Source organism: Bos indicus x Bos taurus, chromosome 7 (genome assembly GCF_003369695.1).
Source record: "Bos indicus x Bos taurus breed Angus x Brahman F1 hybrid chromosome 7, Bos_hybrid_MaternalHap_v2.0, whole genome shotgun sequence".
Classification (NCBI taxonomy): Eukaryota; Metazoa; Chordata; class Mammalia; order Artiodactyla; family Bovidae; genus Bos; species Bos indicus x Bos taurus.
In genome coordinates, this window is record NC_040082.1 from 106,626,367 (window position 1) to 106,648,826 (window position 22,460).

General features: G+C 52.4%; 1 protein-coding gene across 5 annotated transcripts in view; it reads left to right on the plus strand.

Moving 5' to 3' along the window:
• The window catches only part of GATAD2A (GATA zinc finger domain containing 2A), a 98,472-nt gene that overhangs the window by 65,102 nt on the left and 10,910 nt on the right, over window positions 1-22,460 (plus strand). For all 5 annotated transcript variants that reach the window (XM_027548400.1, XM_027548398.1, XM_027548397.1 and 2 more), the window contains 4 exons: window positions 19,952-20,084; window positions 20,186-20,317; window positions 21,555-21,644; window positions 22,279-22,410. In XM_027548400.1, the coding sequence (XP_027404201.1) occupies window positions 19,952-20,084; window positions 20,186-20,317; window positions 21,555-21,644; window positions 22,279-22,410 (487 nt within the window). The remainder of the gene's footprint in view (window positions 1-19,951; window positions 20,085-20,185; window positions 20,318-21,554; window positions 21,645-22,278; window positions 22,411-22,460) is intronic.

Below are 22,460 nucleotides of genomic sequence, written 5' to 3' on the forward strand. Positions count from 1 at the left end.
AACAAACTGCTCTGGGGGATTTCGAGCCTGTGGAGATTGGTGAAGAGGCAGCAGGATGAGTTTCCTCTGTCTCTTCGGTTCCTCTTTTCATCTCTGGCATTTTTTTCTGACATAGTCTTCCAGTGTGTATGTTTTATTTTCAAAATGAGTCAAGACTGGAAGGCAGCTTCCAGCAGTGATTGAGTAAAGAGAGATTGTCAAATCCTTTCCCCCCCCCAAAAACAGCTCTAAAGCAGGACAGAATTGACGGCCCAGCCCTCCCTCCTTCCCTGAATCAACTATTTCAGCATCCTGGAAATGGACCAGAAGCATGCAACAATCTGAGAAGGGTTTATGCTTAAGAAACTGCTGAAATTTGGGGTTAAAATGGTGAAAATCTGTGCCACTTAACCTGATGCTGCTCTCATGGCCTCTGCCCAGCTCTGTTCGTAGGGAGGTTCTGCCTAGCCACCGCAGGCTGTAACGGTGAGAAGGAACTCACTCAGTTTAGAGTGGCAGGCAACAGCCTTGGTGGCTGAAGTGACAGTTTTGAAGATGAACACTTGGGGAGGGACAGTAGCCCTGTTAGCCCACATTTGCAGGCATATTTGGGGCAAGAGAGAAAACCTGCTTGAAGGAAGAATCCCTAGAAATGTATTTGAGGAGAAGCTTATCCAGGAAGCTCAACAAATCTCAGGTAGCATATATGCAGAGAGATCTGTGCCTGGCACATCATAGTCCAACTGTCACAAGCCACAGAAAAAGAGGAAAATCAAAAGTAGCAAGAGAAGAGCAACTCATGACGTAAAAGGGAAGCATTAATATAGTTAACAGCTGACTTCTCACCTGAGACATTCAAATGGAAACCAAAACGGAACTGAATGCATTCAAAGCACTAAAAGAAGAAAACTATCCACCCAGAATTCTCAGTGCATCAAAACTGTCCCTCAGAAGCGAAAGCAGAAAGACATTTTCAGATAAACAGAGACTAAGAGGATTTGTTGCTGGCAGATCTGCTGGTTCTTCAAGCTGAGAGGAAATGACATGGTGGTAACTTACGTTCACAGGAAGAAGTAAAGAGCTCTGGAAAAGGTAAATGTGGGCTACTGTAAAACATTTTCCCTCATTTCTTCTTAGTTAAAAGACATAACATCATCTAAAGCATTAACTATAACACTGGGTAGAATTGACAAAAATGACCATAGCTCTTTGGCAGTTGATCAAAAGTACATAACAATCTGTTGTATTTATAACATATAGAGATATATAATATATGGGACAACAGTAGTACAGAAGGAATGAAATGGAGCTGTATGGGAATAAAGTTTTTCCATTTTACCAGGATCAGGTTAGTGTTAATCTGAAGCAGATTGTGATCTTAGTAAAATGCTGATTGTAATCCCTAGAGCAAAGATCCCCTGGAGAAAGAAATGGCAGCCCACTCCAGTATTCTTGCCTGGAGAATCCCATGAACAGAAAAGCCTGGCGGCCTACAATCTATGGGGTCGCAAGAGTCAGACATGACTGAGCGACTAAGCACAGCACACAGAGCAACTATTAAGAAAATCACTTTAAAATATTGTTTAAAAAATCAACAGAAGAATTTAGTGGTACATTAAATATTTGACACAAAAGAAAGCAGTCAGTGAGGAACAGAAGAACAAAAAAGAAGGAAGACATGTAGAAAACCAATAGCAAAGTGATAAATGTGTAAATCCACCCAGATCAAAAATATAGTAAATGTGAATGGTTTAAATACTTCTATCAAAAGGCAGAGATTGTCAGACCAGATAAAAAGGCAAGATAAAGCTTAATTATATATTGTCTATAAGAGACACTCCTTAGATCCTTACATAAAAGGATAAGGAAGAGACACCATAAATAACCATAAGAAAACTAGAATGACTGTATTAATTTCAGATAAAATTAACTTTGGCTTCCCAGGTGGCACAGTGGTAAAGAATCCAGCTGCCAATGCAGGAGATTTGTTAAGAGATGCCAGTTTGATACTTGGGTCAGGAAGATCCCCTGGAGGAGGAAATGGCAACCCAGTATTCTTGCCTGGAAAATTCCGTGGACAGAGGAGCCTAAAGGGCTACAATCCATGGGGTCACAAAGAGTTGGGATGTGCCTGAGCGTGTGTGCATACACGCACACACAATCGAGTTTAAGACAAAAAATATTCCTAAAGCCAAAGAGGGATTTTTTTGTTTTTTTGTTTTGTTTTTTAATGTGGACCATTTTTAAGTTTTTGTTGGATTTGTTACAACATTGCTTCTGTTTTATGTTTTGGTTTTTGGCCACAAGGTTCCCCGACCAGAAATCGAACCCACACCTCTCTCAACCAGAGAACCACCAAGGAAGTCGCAAAGAGGGTCATTTTTTTTTTTAATGGCACAGCAGGAAGTTGTAACAGTCACAAATGTACATGTACTGAACGATAGAGTCCCAGAATAGCTGAAGCATAAACTGACAGTCTTGCTAATAGAAATAGATAATTCATAAATTGTAGTCAGAGACTTCATACTTCTCTTTAAGTAATTGGTAGAGCAACTAAGCTGAAAATTGGCAAGATTCTGGAAGACTTGAAGAGCACTGATTCTGTTTGGCAAAAGGGTGTCTATAGAATACTGGGAAATAATAACATCTCATATGCACGTGGCACAGGGTGGATCGTAGGCTAGGCATGAAACAAGTCTCAAGGGTGGCTGTATTAAAAAAGACAATAACAGGTGTTGGTGGGGATATGGAGAGGTTGAAACCCTTATACGTGGCTGGTGGGAATGTAAAATGACATGAGCAGTTTGGGAGTTTCTTAAAAAGTTAGATGTGACCAAGTTAGCACATGACCCAACGATCTCTCCAAGGAACGTACCTGAGAAAGTACATCTGCACAAAGACAAGTGCACGGGCATCGTAACGGCAGCGTTTTGGGGTAAGGGACGCTTTCTAAGCTTTGATTGTAGGGATGGTTGCACAACTCTAAATTTACTTAAAAATCATTGAATTATACTTTTATAGTGAATGAATTTTGCGGTATGTAAATTATGTCTCAGTGTTGAAGAGTTGACTCATTGGAAAAGACTCTGATGCTGGGAGGGATTGGGGGCAGGAGGAGAAGGGGACGACAGAGGATGAGATGGCTGGATGGCATCACCGACTCGATGGACGTGAGTCTGAGTGAACTCCGGGAGTTGGTGATGGACAGGGAGGCCTGGCGTGCTGCGATTCATGGGGTCGCAAAGAGTCGGACACGACTGAGCCACTGAACTGAACTGATGGGTGTTTAAAATTTAAAAATGGGGTTAAAATAGTTCAGTTTCCTTTATGGCCTCCATAAATGTGCTCATGGAAAAACAGAATCCCACAGAGGTGGAAGTCGAGCCTGTTGGTCTTGTGAGACCAGCCCAAAGGTCAGAACCTGTGCTGCCCTCCCCCCACCCCAAGTCCAGACTGTTGGATGTGGCTGGAGCTGGGACAGACAGAGGAAGCTGTGTGGGGGTTCTCTCTCTTTTTTCCTCTCTAAGATAAATAGACTCCATTCCTACACTTTGCTATAGAGGAGACTCTGTCACAAATTGATCTTCAGAAGTAATCTAGGCCCACACAGGTGAGAATAGCTTTGTTTTTCCTCTCTTGGGTGGAGGTACATTTAACTCAGTAAAATAATAAGCCTCTTTGCCAGGCCTTCTCCACCTGAAAGGCTAGGACGGGGTCCCTCGGCTCCCCTGAGTGTGTGAGGTGGGAGCTGCATGCTTACACCCCCATGTTTCACTGAAAACATCTGTGTGTGCCTTTTTCTGAGTTGCCAGCTCGCCCTCGATTCTCTGGCATGTCCTGTGCTGGTCCTTGGGGGCAGAAGTGATGGGACAGGGTTTTCTAGGGTACCATAGTGTGGTCATGCATTGGAGGATGAAGTGGCAACCCACTCCAGTGTTCTTGCCTGGAGAATCCCAGGGACGGCAGAGCCTGGTGGGCTGCCATCTATGGGGTCACACAGAGTCGGACACGACTGAAGCGACTTAGCAGCATAGTATGGTCAGAGAACCTGCAGAGGTGTTGGGAGCCTTGATTTTAGGAGTGTGGCTCGCAAGGGCTGAAAGTCACCGGGCACCTGAGCAGACCATCTCTATTTCCTTATTCTACCTTGGGGGGAAACAAAGCTAGGGTTCCTCGGTCTCGGGCACAGCAGGGGCAGACTTGGAGCCCCGTTTCTACTTCTCTCCAACCAGCCCTGTGGGCCCTGAGTGGATATGTGGGGTGGGTGCCATGGTGGCTGCCTTTGCTGGCTTCCACTGGGTACGTGGTCTTCAGGCAGCTGCTTCACCTGTTCTTCCTTCCCCATTTTGCGTCGTGTGTCTCTCTTGCTCTGGGACAGAGCTTTACTTGGACCAGTGGTGTGCCCTGTGGCGTGGATGCGAGGCACTCGGATGTGTGTTCTTATCCCCACCAAGGTGCCCGCAAAGCAGGCCACCTTTGAAGCGGGTGTCCTTGATGACAGAATCACTGCCCCGTCCTTCTTTGAGACTCTGATAGTGGTGGGCGACACTCTGTATAGAAGCCAGGGTTCTCAGATCATTTGCCGGTAAGACAGGACTTAGCCACCCATAGTGGTGAGTGGTTTGTGGGAGCACGCCATCCACACCCAGGTTCATGCTCGAGTCCTCTTCCAAAGTGAATATGAATCTGAGGGTAGCATGATAGTGCTTGTGCCTGTCGTCTGTAGCGTGGGCTTGTGTGGATGGCCTTGTTCTGTTCTGAGCAGGAAGTGAGTCCACGGGACCAGGTGTGTGTGTCCCTGACTGTTCATGGGTTGTGGAGTCCTTGTTTGTTCGCACCTCCTTTACCAGCAGTCTTTAGGAGAGGGTGTACACAGTAGACACTGGGGTTGGCATTGCTCGGCCAGGAGCGCTGCTGGTACCGGCTGCGGATGCCTCTCCTGCCGCGGTTTTCACGTGTGTATCCACCTGTGTAGTCCGAAGGCTTATCAGGGTACAGACCCTTCGCACCCCAGACGGTTCACTGGAGACTTCCGCACATACACTGCCCTTCCTGACGGGATGTATTCTCCCACTTACCATCAGTCTTGCTTCTTCTCAAGCCTCTTAGAAATAGTGTATCCTTGGAGGGTCTACCGTCTCTGACTCCGTGTGATTGGGATTCATCCCTGTGGTGTGTATCAGCATCTCACCGAGCAACTCCTGTGTGGATATGCGTAGTCGCCCACTCACCTGTCCACGGATACCAGGCAGTCTCCAGGTTGGGGCTGCTGGGAGCATTCCTGTGGAAATCTTCACGTGAACGTGGATCATCTTGTTAAATAGGGATCAGATTGCTGGGGTCACAGGGTAGGTCAGTATTCAGTTGTTTTAAAAGAAGTTGCTGCTATACCTTTCCTCTAAAACGTCTGAGTGGTTTTACTTTTGTATGGAGATTTGGCTACTTGATCCTCACTGAGTGTCACGTCTTCACAGTTTTAGCCATGAGGTCTCCAGAGAGGTCTGAGCCCACGTCCTGGTCTGCGTGTGTGACCACCAGCCCTCTCCTTTCCGTGACAGGGTTGAGGCCAGTGCAGTTGCCACGCCAGCTTCTGTGCGGGGTGGTGGGGGTCCTCCATGGCCGTGTGCAGCCCCGAGCCCCCTCCTGCCCCGTCCTCCCCACTGTGCCCCACTGCAGCTGTGCCTGACCCTCCGGCCAGCTGTCTGTTGGAATGCGCGTCCTTGAGTGATTTGGGGGAATGTGACACGGCTGTGGGCCTGTGAGGGCTCTGCAAAGGGCTCTGGTTCTCACAGCCCAAGTAGGTGTGGTGGCCCTCACCTCGGCTCTCCACAGTTGCCAGCGGTTGACCCCCGTCTCTCCCGTACCGTGTATGAGAGCTCTGGGAGTCCTGTAGCCTGGACCTGTTCTTTGTGGCCCTCATGTCCCTTAGGTGGGGGCTCTGATACTCCAGTGGAGCCCAGCCCCTCCCCAGCCACCTGTTGTGGGCTGGCCTTTCATTTGCTAATTCTCTGTCTGCCGCTGGGCGACTTCCAGGAGAGGCCAGGCAGGCTGCGGAGCAGCTCTGTCAGCTTCAACTGAAGTCCATAGCTTGCTTGCATTTCAGCATGTGGAACCGAGGGGTGTGTGCCTTCAGAAATCAGTTCCTCATTCTGTACTCCTGGCCTCAGCTGCCACCTCCCCGAACCTCTGTGACTTCTCTCCATCTCCTCCTCGTCCTCTGCTTCTCCCCTTCCCTAGGGGCTGCTCATCCCAGTTCTTCTCTATCCGACCACATCTTATCACAGGTTTGTAATTGAAATTTGAGGGAGTTCACCTGTACTTCTAAAAATCATTATTTTTGGATGGCAGCGTGACGGACTTGAGGTGCCTTGTTTTCTAACTCTCAGAGTGACCTAGGGGCATATTGTGAGCCAGCCTGGTCAGCTAAGGAGCCCCACAGTTTTGCCACTTCCCTGTTGCCTTCACGGCGCCCTCCTCTGGCTGTGGAGGGCATGGCTTCTCACTGGATAGTGCCAGCCTTCTGGGGATATTACTGTGTGACTGCCCCACCAGGAACCAGAGGCCCCTGTGTACATCATCTAGGTAAGCAGCTGGGAATTACCAGGTGGTGCTTGTGTTAAAAGAACCTGCTTGCTGATGCAGGAAATGCTGGCTTGATCTCTGAATCAGGAAGATTCCCCTGGAGGAGGGCATGGCAACCCACTCCAGTATTCTTGCCTGGAGAAACCCATGGACATAGAAGCCTGGTGGGCTGCAGTCCATAGGGTTACAGTCAGACGTGACTGATGCGACTTTGCACGCACAAGGAACTTTTGGCCTCACACACATGTGAGTTAAGCAGATTGGCCGATTAAGCAGATCACTTCCTTACTTTGAAATGACGCAGTCTCATTCTGCAGCCACAGCTTCTGATGTCCGCGCATGGTGTGTGTTCCTGCTGGAGCTGTGTCCTCACAGCAGTGGGTCGTTGACGCATTCTACCTATGGGGGTTCATGAGGGAGGGTCTCCGACCAGCCCTCCGCTGTGGAGGCTCTGCTTTTGTATGCGTTGCTTTTTATCTTGCAGCTGGTATCTCTGACCTGATGAAAACAGGTGTACCAGAACCTTAACCAGCCCTGGGGGTAGGGATGGCGTATGTGCCAGCCCGAGGGATCCCATCTTGACCCTTCAGCCACCTAACCCAGTGAAGAAGTGGGCTGAAGGGAGCTCTGTGTCTGACCCCGGGCCAGCGGGGGTGACACACCAGGAGAGGGACATTTCCCCAGCAGAGTGTGCCCTGAGGGAAGGCAGAGCTGGCCTGATTGCCAAGAGATTTCTGGGTTTTTTTTTCCCTTAAGATGAGCATTTGAATTGTAATTTGTGAGCCTGAAAGGGAGTGGGAATGGCAGGTGGTTTAAAAAAAACAAAAAGAATGTGGGTCTGACAGCTCAATTTCACTCACACTCCGGGGTAGCCCAGGACAGGCCTCTCCACCCTCGGAGTCCACCCTCTGCTGTGAAGTGAGGTTGGTCATACTCAAACCGCAGAAGGTCCAGCATCATTCAGTCAGGTTTGTCCCAGTGCTGGTGGGAAGGAGCCTTGGGACTCATGGGTGTCCAAGAGTGAGGGAGGGGGAACTGAGTTCTCTTGTAACTCTGTGGGCCCACCTGAGGGAGGGGAGTGCAGAGGAGGCAGGGAGTGTCTGATGGGTGGAGAAATGGGAGACATACCAGACGTTGCTACGTGTCCCATCCCTTAGGTCCCAAGCTGTCAGAGAGCTTATTTTTAGAGCTTAAATCTTGAAAATAGTTGTGATGTAATCACACGGAAAAGCTTCAGGTCTTAGGGGTCTGAGACCTGGTGACATACAGAGTTTCTTGAGGTAGGCCCTTGACCGCTTTCAAAAGCAGCTTCAGCACAGTAGTGCTCTAAGGAGACCAGCCAGTCCAGGCACGCTGTGTGCCCTTCCTTCAGGAGGACTTGGGTATCCATCCGTGGGCAGTATGGGCAAGAGCAGTCTGGGGGCAGGCTCTGGGATCTCACGGCCCAGAAATAGGGGTGCTCAGGTGTCCAGGTCCCTGGAGCCCACTGGGTTTGCCTGGAGTCAGGGCCAGAGAAGGCCCATCGTGGTGGGAGTAGGGTCGGGTTGTTGGGGTGGAAGTGCAGGCCGTGGACCACCCTCTGGAGCAGGGAGAGTTGACGCTCTGGGTGTGGGTGAAGCCCAGAAGCATGCCGGATGCCTGCTGTGAGAGCAGAGGTGCTGGAGGAGGGAGGTGCCTTTGCCTGGAGGACAGTGTAAGCAGGGAGTGCGGCGTGAGATGCAGGGCAGTTTCCCTGCGTGGGAACTGGGGTCCCCGACCTGCCTCCACAGGACGCCAGTGCTTCGCCTGCCCCTCCGCAGATGCGGGGCTTCCCAGCCGCCCCGGGCAGTGGCAGGTTCTCTGTGAACTGGCAAACTGTGGGGCTGGTACAGTTGCTGCTTTTCAAGGCCTCAAGAACAAGATTACCTGTTCTTATAAGACAAGCATCCTGGTCTTATAACCGAATAGGTTTTACAGAGAAATTACAGTGTTACATGTGAAGTGAGTCCTATTAAATTTTTAGCACACCTTCCTTTTCAAAACACAGCTTTGGCAACAAGAAAGAAACACATGGGTTGTGGCATGTCAGGAGGACTCCATTTGGGGGGACTCTGCTCAGACTGGCTGGCATCTTCCTTCGATGGGGACAGAAAACCCTTTGCTGGAAGCGCTGACCTGGCCCCTTTTCCATCTCTGGACCCCAGAGAAGCTTAGTTGTGTGGAAAATATGTTGACATTTACTGTGTTAGAAAAATTTGAAAATACTTGTTTATTTTTAAATAATAATAATAATGAACAATAATGAACCAATTCCATGTTAGCATAAAGAACATTTTTCATTTAAAAAAAAAGCTATTTTGCAGCTCTCTCTAATAAGCAGACAGCTGGATTCTCCTATCTGCTTCTCCGTTTAGTCTCTCGTGCTAAGTTGTTAGGGGTGAAGCATGTGAAGGAAGTCCAGCCTCACACAGACAGGCAGGTTGGGGCAGGAGGAGTGTTTGCTTGTCGCTTTGCGTAATTGTGTGTTTCTGCTTTTAGCGCAAGACACAGAGTGGCCATTCCCAACAGTTAGTTGCACTGTGGACTCTAAAACCTTGATTAGTTTTTGTACTCGGTTACATTAAAATCTATCAGTCCCTCTTGTACTTTGAACAGAAACAATTTTTAAAAAATTTTAAGATTGCTTTAGACTTAACAGAAAAGTTGTGAAGACCATTCCTACACACCCCTTCCCAGTCGTCCATTGCTAACAGACTGTTGGGGAACATTTGTCCCAAGTAGTCCTCTTGCCTGGAAAACCCCATGGACGGAGGAGCCTGGTGGGCTGCAGTCCATGGGGTCTCTAGGAGTCGGACATGACTGAGCGACTTCACTTTCACTTTTCACTTTCATGCATTGGAGAAGGAAATGGCAACCCACTCCAGTGTTCTTGCCTAGAGAATCCCAGGGATGGGGGAGCCTGGTGGGCTGCCGTCTATGGGGTCGCACAGAGTCGGACACGACTGAAGCGACTTAGCAGCAGCAGCAGCAGTTACTACTAACCACAGCCTGTATTGTCTGTTCTGATTTCCTGTTTCCAGTTTTTACCTTTTCTGTCCCACAATCCCACATGACATTTTGTCGTCATGTCTCTTTCGTCTCCTTTGGGCTGAAACAGTTTCTTAGACTTTCTTGGTTTTCATGACCTTGACGGTTGGGAGTCAGGTGTTCTGTAGGGTGGCCCTCAGTTGAGATTCGTCTGCTGTTTTTCTCATGGTTGGGCTGGGTTTTGGAGAGGACCACAGAGGGGAGGTGCCCTTCTTATCACACCCGTGTCCAGGGCACGTCCCATCGGTGTGAGTTGTCACTGTGGTGTTGATCTCCTGGGTGTCTGTCGGGTGTCTTCGCCATAAAGTTACTTTCTTCCTCCCTTTCTGTGCTGTGCCCTCTGGAAGGAAGTGACTGTTTACAGCTCATAAAGGGTGAAGCATCAGGGTGTTCTGTTTCTTCTCTCCCTGAATGATCCTTTACTCATATTTGAGTGTGTAGTCATACCACTGAACATTAGAAAATATTAGTTGACTAAGTTACAGAGATCTTTCAAATTCTGATACATTTTATTTTTCAGTATTGCAGAAAATCAGATTAGTTAATTATCTGATCTGTTGGGAAGCTGCTGGGCTCACAAGTTTTCCAAAATTCTACATTTTGCTTGTTGGGAGCTCAGACAGTATCATTGGTGATACATTATTGGCTGTTTTCCTGTCGGTGAACCAGCTTTGCTCTAACCATTTTGGGGAAAGTGCATGCCGGACACCCACGTCTGAATGGACATGTCTGTCCGTGGACATGCACGGACAGCATGTCTGTCCATCCTTCCTTCGAACGTGGCAAATGCCCAAATGTGGTTTTTTTTTTTTCCCTACATGGCTCTTTTGCTTTGGTATGCAGCAGGAGTGCTTTATGTTGTCACAGAATATTAAAAAGACATGTGTACTCAAATGCTGAGTTTTAATAAAATCAATAGCTTGTACTTCATCCAAGGCATTGCCTACAGTATGACGACGATGTGGATCTTGGCACAGTTTGCTGCAGCTGTTCTGATTTGGTACAAAAGGCAAATGTCGTCTCCATATTACAACAACCTGGCAGAAGCCCCGAAGGGGTCCTGAGGCCCACTCTGGGGGGCCCTGGCGGGCTATCCAGGGTGGGCACAGGCATCTACAGATGCCTGGCAGGACTCCGAGCTCACATCACAGGCAGGACAGTGGTTAACGGCCTGATGGGGTCAGAAAGTGGGGGTAAGAGAGGCCCTCAGCTGGGGACCTTGTCACCAGAGACCTCGAATTGCAGGGCAGGTGGCCAAATGAATTGATTCAGAGCTACATTGTAGCAGAAAAGGTGATGGGAGCTGCCCTGAGTGTGCATGCACAGTACATTCTGTGAGCCTGGAGGAGGGAGGCGGGGTGATCATCGGTTGACTGGATGCACTTTCTGTGCCCGCTGCACTTCACAGCATCCTCTCAAGGTCAGTGGCATCCCATCCTGCAGATGAAGAAACTAAAGCTCTTTGAGGCTTGGTAACTGGCCCAGCCCCCCACAGCCCTCATGGCTGACCTGGGTGGAGCCTCACAGCAGCTTTGCTCAGAGCAGCTGGAGCAGGTCTGGTGGGGGTGGCGGACTCCAGAGCCTTGCTGGGAGGACATCCCCTGGGGTTTGCCAGGGCGTGGTGGGGGAAGATCCAGCAGTTCGAAACACAAGAAACTTACAGGCAAACAAAGCACTTTCCATTTATCACAAGAGTTTGTGAAGGTGTTGCAAGCTGGAAAGCAGTGTTTGTTTCTTGAGTGTGGTTTCATCTGTGCACAGCTGGCTTTTTTCTTGCTGTGAGTCGATTAGGAAGCTGATCCTAGGGGGTGTGTTTGGGCTCATCTGCTGTAGGGGGTCCCCCATGCTGCAGAGTGCTCCTGAATTGCTCCCTAGAGGAAGGTTGGCCTGGCACATGCGTACAGTGACAGAGGGAAGAACAGATGCTAGCGATGGTGGTGTGGCTGGCAGAGGGCCCCACGCTCCTTTGACCTTCACTCCCCAGGCCCAGGCCCTTTGGAAGCATGAGTTCCCGAGTGCTGAAACATCACCCAGCTTCTTCGAGTAGACAGCAGTCCACATGTAGCAAGAGTTGGTTCTCAGATAAGTCTGAGGGCCACACCTGCGTCCTTGCTCTGTTATCTCTCTATCACCTCAGGGACTCAGCATGCAGATGCTGCTGACTATCCAGGATCTTGCAGGTGTAAATGAAAATATTTTCCCCTTTAACCTAGTCAAAAATGGTATTTGATAACCTGAGTAGAGGCCTCACCTGACGGTTGTGTGAAACCCGCCCTCTCTCGCCCTGCACCCTCTTTTCTAGGGTGCCATTTAGCCCTCTGCAGGCTCCAGGTGTCCAGCTGCTCTGAGCAGATGGGGGCTCGGGTCCCAGTGCAGTGTGGGGTGCGCGTGGCAGACCTTGGTGTGCCAGAGTTGAGCAGACCTGCTGTGGGCCCAGGTTATCTGCAGGCCTTGGGGCTGTGACCTCAGGAAGTCACTCTGAAGACCCCCTCCTCGCCTGTGGGTATAGGTGACAGTTGAGAGGATCGTACAGAGGCATGCATCTTGGTGGTGGGCACAGAGGTGGCCACCATACAAGGTCAGCAAACGTCCAAATCTGACACAGGCCAGCATTTCAGTTCTGTGACTGTGGTTGTTTCCTGACAAGTGCCCCTTCCCAGATTTCTGAGCAGAGCACGTGCTGAATCGAGTTTAGTCTTCCTGGTGGTGCCCCGACTGGAGCATGTTCCTGGCTGGCAGGCCGTGCTGCAGTGACTGTGGATGGGCTGACCCTGCAGGCTGCCCCATTGCCGTTTGGAGGTCAGGGTCTTTCTGTGGGTCTCTGCCAGTTGTGGCTCAGGGAACACTCCCTTCTGCCTGTCCTTGACTTGTTTCTCCAGTGATTTTTCATGCCCCCATACCTGGCCCCCATCTCTGCTTCCAGTCCCAGGAAGGTCCTCTTGGTTCCCCTGGCCAGACTGAGTGACTTCAGGGGCTCCTGTGTTCCTAGAAGGAGCCCCCGGCAGGACAGGCCGGATGCCTCCTGGCTTTACTGACGGCACAGTGCTCTTCCGCTGCAGCTGCCTCTGCCCCCCTCTGCTCTGGGGGCCTTGGTGGGGGATGGGCTCTTGGGGCCAGACCCTGGTCACACGTATTCCCTTCCTTCCTTCTGAGATCCTTGGCCATAATGGAGTCCCGGAGCAATAGCTGGACTTGGAGTCTCCAGGAAGAATTTTGGCTGGGTTTCAAAACTCCCATCTCAGCTGCTCACCTCCATGGCCTCTGTGGCCTAGAAGCACGATGTATTCTGACTTCCTGGCCCCCACAAAGCAGGCTCTGGGCTTTTGTCTTGACATCCCAGCCAACCGGGTGTCAAGTTACAGGGCTGGGAGAGGTGGTAATGGATGCCAAGAAGGGGAGCCGAGGGAGTCTCAGAAGAGCTGGGGCAGGCGGGGAGCAGGTGGGCTCCGGGGGTGCTGCAGGGACCCCGCACTCGTCAGTGCCTGCCAGTCCCCAGGGCAGGCAAGTGTTGGGCTTCGGGGCGCAGCCTGTGTCTGCATATGGCAGTTCCCTCTCTGATAACGCTGAGTGTGTCTGAGTGGATGGGACCTCTTGGGAAGGGAGGGTCCGTGTGGGGTCCCAGTGAGTAGCTCTCACGCCCAGATGACTGTGAAAGATCCCAGTGGTGTGTGTCCACTGAGACAAACAGTGTGCAACTGGAAACTGCCAGTGAAACGTTACCAGGCAGTAGGACTAACCTGGAAACTGGTGATAAACGTCTTACTTTTCTCTCTTTAGAAGTTTCCTAGAAGTGCTTCTGAAATAGGGGTGCTCCCTGGCTTAAGTCTATGGAATTGCTTTCCAACATTGGCTCAGACAGCCTTCCCGGCAGTGCCCGAAGCAGCCAGTGGTGGCTCCCAGGCCTGAGGATGGCCCCCTGCTCCCCTGGGACTCCCCATGCACCCCTTTCTCTGTTGGGCTGGGCCGTCCCTGAGCTGTACACCAGTCTCCTCCTGAGTGGGCATCTGCCCCGGGGCACCCTCTGTGTTCGCAGAACTGCGCTCCTCCTTTCAGGGGAGGAGAAGGGGCTTTAAAGTTCAGCAGGGGTGGCTACTTGGATAAGCCCTTTCTTTCTCGCCTTCTCGCTCCCAGGGTAGTGTAGTGTCTGGAGTGGCCAGCCTCGTTGAGGACAGTCTGCGGGAGGCCGTAGAGCCGCACTGGCATTGGCTGGCTCTCGGGGGCAGAGCTGGGCTGCCAGCCCCAGGAGTCGAGTGGCTTAAAGTACCTGTGATGCCATAGCATCGGCTGTCAGCTCTGCTGGCTGACTGGTCCCAGCTGAGCGTAGCTTCTTGGGTTCTCCTCTCCAGGGGCTTTGTTGCTCGTGTTGGGGGGCTGGGGCCATCTCTGTCTGTCTCTGTGACCCTCTTGCCAACGGCTAGCTCGGCGTCCTTCTGTGGGGGGTGGTCTGTCAGAGCACATGTTCTCAGGGCCCAAGGGGAATCTTTAGAGCCTGTGACCTTGCTTTAGAGCTTGTGCTGCTGCTTCCTCTCTGCTCCTCACTGGAGGCCGCAGGGAGTGAGCTGCCTTCAGGGCGCACTGCAGCCTGAGTGGGCGGCTTCAGAAGGGTGTGGTGCAGTGGTCCTTTGCACAGCGTTTTGGCAACTAGGAGTGTTAGGACGCCTCATTAACATCGATCAGAGTCCTGGGCTCGCGGGAAGTGGATTTCTAGGGCCTGGTGCTTGAAAATACATAATGACACGATTCAGAAATCCTTTGATTTCTGAGTTGACCTCGCACCTCTTTGAGCAGCGTAGTATCTGTGCATGTGGAAAGACCTCCCACAGGCGCAGGGTGATCAGTCTACAGGCGTTATGGATTCTTCGTGAACTCAGACTCTCATGGAGTCAGGTACAGGCAAGAGGAGGAGGTCGGTGCACACCAGGGACGTCACCTGAGCACCCAGAGAGCAGACTCAACACCTGTCTTCACTGGGTTTGGCTGTTACCTGATTGTCCGCTGTCTGCCGAATTCACCTTCACAGCGAGCAGCTCCTTACTGCCTCAGGGGAGGTTGGGGTCCGAACTGCCCCAGTGACCTCCTAAGGCATCTGAACCTTCTTGGCATTGAGGTCTCACCTCACCCAGCAAAGCTGAGGGGCAGTAGGGCAGGAATTACTGTCCCCAACCTTGTAGGAGGCACAGAGAGGGAATGTCCTACTCTGGGCTTCTCACTTGTAAGCGGCAGGACCAAGTGGGGCAGTTTTGCAGGAGTGTGACTGCCCCCTTCCCTCAGCACGCGCAGGCTTGGTGCACCGTGCCTGCTCTGAGAGGAGGCCCTGTGGCCTGTCCACCAGGCAGCATGGTGCCAGGAGGAGAGTCCTGCCCCTCTGGCTCAGGGGGCCTCAGCCCCTTTTCCGGGGCTGTGGCATCGCACCAGGGCTGGATCCCTGTTTTTGCCCTTCTCACAGCGCCCTGGGAACATCCTGGCCGTCACCGGGAGCTGCAGTGCCCCACCTTTCTGGAGAGAGGGTCTAAGTGGAAACACCGGTCCCTGGCCCCAGCCCTGGGTTGGGGCACCCACCTGTCGAGTAGGCAGTGGCAGTGTCACCCTGGGAGGCTGAGGGAGGGTGGCCCCTTGTAGGAAGGCCAGGGCGCTGTCCTTGGACGAGCTTGTGGAGTTGAGGGCTGAGCGAGCTGGGCTCTAGCGGGGCAGGGCCTCTGCTCAGGCTCTTGCCGCCCTTCAGTGTAAGGCCCCAGTGTTTTGCCCTGAGCTCCCTGCTGAGGGTGGGCAGTTTGGGGGTAGAACTAAGCAGCCTTCCCCCGACTGTGTGCCGCTGGGGGACGGTCCCCTGAGTGCAGTGGGGTAGTGCTGACTCCTTCCAGGCGCCATTCAAGAAGGGCATCTTCCAGTGTGAGTTGGGTCTGTCACAGGGGGGATGAGAATATGATGGAGGGACATTCCTTGGAGTGGATGGTGGTGAAGGTGGGGGCAGCTCAGGAGCAGGAGCTTGGGGTTCAGGGGTTTGGTACTGGAGAGACCTGTGGGCCTGGAGGGTGTGAATGGGCCCTAGTGGGAGGAATGCCCAGGGAGAGGGTCTGGTGGGGCCAAGACGAGTGTTTGCTTGGTCTAGCAAAGCCTCCCCCACCCGCCTAAACAGTTAGCAACTACCTGCCTCTCCTCACCCAGCCGGGGCCAAAAGGTGGGGGAGAGGGAGGGTTCTGGCAGGGACTAGTTGGCTAGCAGCCCTGCTTCTCTGCCCCACGTTAGCCCCAAGGAGCAGTTTGTTGTCCTGAGACCTCACTGGGCCCACAGCTGCCCCCGACTTCACTCGTGTGTGCAAGCGTCTCAAGGATCTTACAAAAACGCAGGCTTCGGTCAAACAAGTCTGGGGCACTGATGCCCTCTGGTGAAGCCGGGTGGGCGGTGGTCTACTCCCACGTGCCCCTGTCACTCCTGGTGTTGGATCTGTCCCTCCTGGCTGACCCTAAAGACAGAACTGCTTTTATCCAGGGGTTTCTCCCCACTGCTGGACACACCACCCGCTTCTTAGGTTGGCTTCCAGCAGCTAGGAGTGAGTAAATAGATGAGTGAGTGTGGATCAAGTGCACCTTTCCCGGACATCAGGCAGGCGCATATAGAGAACAGCAAAGGTCAGGGCTGCGTTCCCTTGATGAAAACTGCTTCCCCGGCACAGGCCAGTGAGACACTCAATGTTAACCCCACACTGACCACTGATGGGTAAGCACCTGGGATGGTGGTGCTGTGAATGCAGAGATCTTGTTTTGAGTTAAGTTTTAATCCCCAGGAAACTTCACGGAAGTTCCGGGCATGTAACAGAATTTTTGTTTGTTTAGCCTCGGGTGGCATACAAGGGAGGAGGGTAGTGAGAACGTTTTCACGAACAGCCTGGCTTGCTTCCAGGTCACATAAAATCTCTTCTGATCATAATAATTTATATCAGGATTCCCAAGATGGGCAGGCTAGGCTGAATGCATTTGCCCCGAAATCATAGCTTTCAAATAAATGTGGTGCCCAGGCAGCCTCCCTGGACCGAAATAATACACGTGGCCACTACACTGTTTCCCTGGCATGTTGGGCTAGATGGTTTTATAATTTAAAATACGTTTTTTTAAAAAAAGAATGCCCATGATAATCTTGAGCCGTTGTCAAATGATTGTCCTTTTCCTTGAATTAAAAGAACTCTCTGGGAAAGTACTGAGAAATTTGAAGCACCTTTGTGTTAGAATTGAGCTTTAGGAAAGTTTTCCTTGTTGGAAACTAGTTGGGGCTGGTGGCCCTTCTGCGTTTGGAAGAGGCAACCCAGGTCCCTGTAACAGGCGAACAGTCCCCTGAGGGCCGGTGCCACACAGGAAGTGCCTGCAGCCCCGCAGCCCCAGGGAGAGCTGGCGCCTCCATTTCCTGACAGCACCTGAACCCTACCTCACTTCTCAAAATGAAGGCTGCATGTCACAAACTGGTTAGAACTGGCTGTTGCCATGGTTTTCACGTTGGAAGGCACAGTTAAAGGGTCACATGACCAAAGAGGGAAATGCCTTTGTCACATGACTTTTTGGTGGCCTGATTAGCATACAGGAAGTTCACTCCCTGCTGGCTGCTGGGATGCTGAGTGATCACTGATGGGAGGTGATGTCATCTCTTGGACGAGTTATTGATTAGTCTCGGTCCAAGATGGGACCTGGGAGAGCTCTGGTCACAGTGGTCATCTCAGGAAGCTTCAGCTTCCATGTGGTCCAGCCCCTAACCCTGCCCTCTTACCTCAGGCAGATTTGAGCTGTATTAGGCATCTCACCTTTGGGAGATGGGCACGTGCTCCATGCGATGGTAAAAAGTGATAAATCCCCGTAGGTTACTGGTGCCTCCATTTGCCCTTGCTCAGGAAGCACGGGCAGTCTGTAACTCTAGATGTGGTTCTGCCGAGGCTGCTGCTCTGCTGTGCAGCCGCCTGGGAGCCCGCCTGGGCTGCGACCAGCGGCTGCAGCTCCCGTGCCAGAGCCTTGTGTCTGCGCAGTGCCTGTGCGCATGCCCACAGAACCTGGATTGGAGCCCCGGGGTCATCTTTTATGTGGATCTTGGGCAGAGTTGGCAGCCAGCAGGGAGACACAGACTTGAAATTGAAAGAGTAGTGGTTCCTGAACTGCATTGGTTTTTGGTTTGTTGAGGCCCTAGTAAGACATCCTGGGTTATTTTATAGACAGCCAGCCAATTCCTGGACTTGAAAACGTGGGCTGCTAACCCCAGAGAGGGGGTTCTGTACCTTGAAATGGGCGCCTCCTGACCGCTCGTGGAAGCCCACCCAGCAGCTGTACCTGAGGTGGTTCTATTGCATCAGGGCTGGGCTTGCTGCGGTGTGGCAGCTCTGCTGCTCTGAGAGCTGGGATAAGGATGGCCCAAGGGAGAGCCCTGCGGGTTGAGGGGTTGGGGGCGTCAGTGAACCCGGAGTGCGGTCCTCTGTGCCCCCCCTTCCCTGAAGACATAGCTCACTCTGAGAGTGGAAAGGGCTGTTCAGTGGGCTGTTAAAATACCAGTTTCCCATCTCTTAACTCTGCTCCCCACTCAGCTGGAAGGAATGGGACAACTTTGAGCTGTTGTTATTCCCAGTTAACCTAACCGAGTTTGTTCTTTGGGTCATAGTGCCACCTAGTGGGTGAATTCAGTCCTTGGCTGGCTTTCCTGCTGATCTGATTCTTTCAACACAGATGCTGAGGCTAGATCTTAAGGGAGAGTTTACATTATGTCCTCAGCAAATGGAGCGGCTTGGCTTGGCACTAAGCACTGTCTCTAAGACCCGTTGGTCCTTATATATGTGGTCAGCAATGCCGTTAGCGGAAGCTTAGCACTTCATGGGAAATAGATGGGGAAACAGTGGAAACAGTGTCAGACTTTATTTTTTGGCGCTCTAAAATCACTGCAGATGGTGACTACAGCCATGAAATTAAAAGATGCTTACTCCTTGGAAGGAAAGTTATGACCAACCTAGATAGCATATTCAAAAGCAGAGACATTACTTTGCCAACAAAGGTCCATCTAGTCAAGGCTGTGGTTTTTCCAGTGGTCATGTATGGATGTGAGAGTTGGACTGTGAAGAAAGCTGAGTGCCAAAGAATTAATGCTTTTGAACTGTGGTGTTGGAGAAGACTCTTGGAGAGTCCCTTGGACTGCAAGGAGATCCAACCAGTCCATTCTAAAGGAGATCAGTCCTGGGTGTTCTTTGGAAGGAATGATGCTAAAGCTGAAACTCTAGTACTTTGGCCACCTCATGCGAAGAGTTGACTCATTGGAAAAGACTCTGATGCTGGGAGGGATTGGGGGCAGGAGGAGAAGAGGGCGACAGAGGATGAGATGGTTGGATGGTATCACTGACTCAGTGGACGTGAGTTTGAGTGAACTCCAGGAGATGGTGATGGACAGTGAGGCCTGGCGTGCTGCGGTTCATGGGTCGCAGAGAGTCGGACACGACTGAGCGACTGAACTGAACTGAGCGTTACCAGATGCGCATATACGTTCTGAGGAACTTGAGTGTTAGGATTGGGGAAATAGGGCAGAGGATAATGGGCAGGGGTGGCTGGGAACTAGTTTGTGAGCAGATTAAGTGGGTGGGTAGTACAGCGGTCCGTGAGAGCAAATGTGTTCCATGCTCCAGTCAGTTTCAAAGCATGCAGCCACTACTGCCACGTTGCCACTGGCAGGACAGAGAGCCCCCCTGTAGCCCAGGAGGGACCCCGCAGCAGGCTGCCTGGGCTGCCTTGTGGGTGCTGACGCCCCGCGCTGGGGACTCAGGCCGTTGGCTGACGGTGTGTGCCTCAGCACCTCTGTCACCTGGGGAGGGGCAGGTGGGCTGTCCAGGCGTGAGGGTCGTCAGGGAGTCTGGGTTCAGCAAAGAAAGGCTGATTCAAGTGGGGCTGGCCTTCCCATCAGGTGGCTTCCAGCATGGGAAGGTAGGCGCTCCACCAGCAGGCCCAAGATCCAGGAGCAAGTGTTCTGGTTCAGTGCTGAGCCACATGGTATGGAAAGGGGCTGTGGTGGGTTCCAAAATGTGCTGTTTTCCTGCAGACATATAGGTATCCTCAGCCCAGGGGACACAGAAGTGGTTATCGGGAACAGTCCTGACTTTTTAAAGGGCTCAGACGTAAACTGGCAGGTTCGAGGGCCACGTGGTGAGTGCAGTGAGAAAAGGCAGCCCGGGCAGGCGGTTGTGGGGAGGAGTGGGGAGGCCAGCCTGCTCGCCTCCACTTCACTGTGTCTGTGTCTGAATCGCGGCGTCCGTGGGAGTGCTGCCCACCACAGGCGGGGTGCTCGGGTGACAGCCCTCCTCCCTGCCCCACAGTGACATGAAGTCTGAGAGGAGGCCCCCTTCGCCTGATGTGATTGTGCTGTCTGACAACGAGCAGCCTGCGAGCCCGAGGGTGAACGGGCTGACCGAGGAGCCCCCGAAGGAGACCAGTGCCGAGGCCCTCATGGTGAGCTCTGTCCCCGCACTGGGGAGCTGCCTCGCGGTGGGGCCAGCTGGTGCTCCCTGGCCCCAGCCTCTCCCTCAACCCGTGTCCTCTTGACCTTGTAGAAAAGCAGTCCTGAAGAACGAGAAAGGATGATCAAGCAACTAAAAGAGGAGTTAAGGTTAGAAGAAGCCAAACTGGTTTTGTTGAAGAAGTTGCGGCAGAGTCAAATACAAAAAGAAACTCCCACCCAGAAGGTATGTGCGTGGCTGTTCACTCCTCGGGTCAGTGAGCGGTGTTTAGGACCAGGGACAGGAAGGCACGGGCACTTGCTTGGCTCCCTGCTGCCCCAGGAGCTGGGCCTGTGAGGAGTCAGGTTTCCTTGGGGGCAAAGGGGCAAGGTCTGAATTGGAAATTTGCAGGCTCAAGTTCATGTTTTGGATTTAGCTTAGAGGAGATCAGACTACATTTCAGCCTAGAACATTCTGGATCTGAGTATGAGAACCTCATTCCCTGTAGACTCCCATCAGGGAAATGGAGAGCAGACGTCTCTGAAGGTGCTGGAAACACAGCTCTGTCCTGAACCCCTTTCAGTGGGGCGTCCTGCCCTGTGGGTGCCTGTGTGGCCGGCAGGGGCCGCTCTGGATTTCTGGACAGACTGCTGAACGCCTGCTTCAGGGTGCCCATGCCCAACCCCAGAGGCCGTGTCCCGGGGCTTCTGCCCCGCCACCTCCCCACGCCTCACGCTCCTCGTGCGGCTTCTAAACGGGGCTTACCCTGTAATGCAAGGTCAGGCTGGTTTTGTGGGCCTCTTTTGTTATCCCATTCTGGAGAGGCTCCTGGTCTGTGACACGGCTCCCCTTCCTTACGTTCTGATGACTCTCTCGGTGAACCAGAAAGTGAATGCATCTCGGGCAGTGCAAGCTGACAGTGTGTAGACACTGCTTCCGCCTTGAAGGGAGCGAGACAGGAGGACAGTCGTGGTCTGACTTGGGGATTTGCTCGAGCTCCCACTCCACACCTAGTAAACAAGTGGGCCAAGCCTGGCATCTGCTAATACCCTGATGGATGAGCCTGCTCGTTACTTGTTTCCTTGTTGATGGCTGAAGAGTTGGTGATGGGGACCAAGTCTGTCACTGTCCCTGGTGGACTGTATGCCTGGACCAAACAGTTTCTCACCAGGGTGGGGATTGATATATATATATAATAAGCCTCAGCCTTTCCCGCCAGCCTTTTATCGTCCCCTGGAGGGCAGAGATGGCACCCGAATCTCAGTGATGCCAAGCACCCTGGGGCAGAGGGGTAAAGGGCCCTGGAAAATCCATCCTGTGTGTTTCAAACATGTTAATTCCCGCTGCAGTGACGTGGCAGGCAAGCAGAACCTTTGAGAGCTTGATGCTTCTTAAAGAAAAAAGCAATGCTCCTGAGAATCGTGTGTGGGGAGGAGCATGGTTGGTAGCCCTCTCATCTCCTGCCTGTCCTGATCTCTTGCAGCCCGCAGGCTCCACTGGGAGCTCCGTGACCACCCCTCCCCCGCTCGTACGGGGCACCCAGAACATTCCTTCCGGCAAGCCATCACTTCAGGTCAGTGTTTACTCTGCATCATGCTCCTGAGCAGCCCTGATCCGGTTTCTGCAAAAGGCTGCTCATTCCTTCTCGTAAGACTAGAATGAGGCCTTCCAGTGGGAGCACCCACGCCAGTCACATTTGCGTCCCCGTACCCAAACTGGGCCCCTGTTCATCATGAATCACACAGACGCTCGGAGGGCCCCTCCCACGACCCTCTAGTGAGACTGGAGAGACGGCCGAGATCCTGGGCGCTCTGGGCCCCCACCACAGCACAGCTTTCTGAGCCTGTCACAGCCTCCTCTGCCCACAGGGCGCGATGGGCAGAGCTCCCACTTCAGCTGTAGGACAGAGGTCAGGCCAGGCCCACCTGCCCTCACTCAAGCCAGAGACCGCAGCTCAGACCAGCAAGCGGGTAGTGTGGATCCCAGCTAGCTTCTTATCGTGGGGGTGCCCGATCCTGAGTGAGTCCAGGTTGGCCTGGCTCTTGTTGGGAGTCTGTGTTCCTCGTTCTTTTGTGTGTTTAGAGTAAGTAGGCATTTTAGCTTTTTTCTACCACCGCTATTTTGGTGGGTATGCGTATGTACCTTTATGAAAACAACAAACCCGTTTAAAAAGCTGTGTGAGATCTGAGGGTTGTTGTTGTTGACAGACCTCTTCAGCTCGGATGCCTGGCAGTGTCATCCCACCACCCCTGGTCCGTGGCGGGCAGCAGACGTCCTCAAAGTTAGGGCCTCAGGCGAACTCCCAGGTCGTCATGCCCCCGCTCGTCAGGGGGGCCCAGGTGAGCACGGCTTACGGAACAGCCCCAAGCAACCGTCCCTCCCGCAAGAA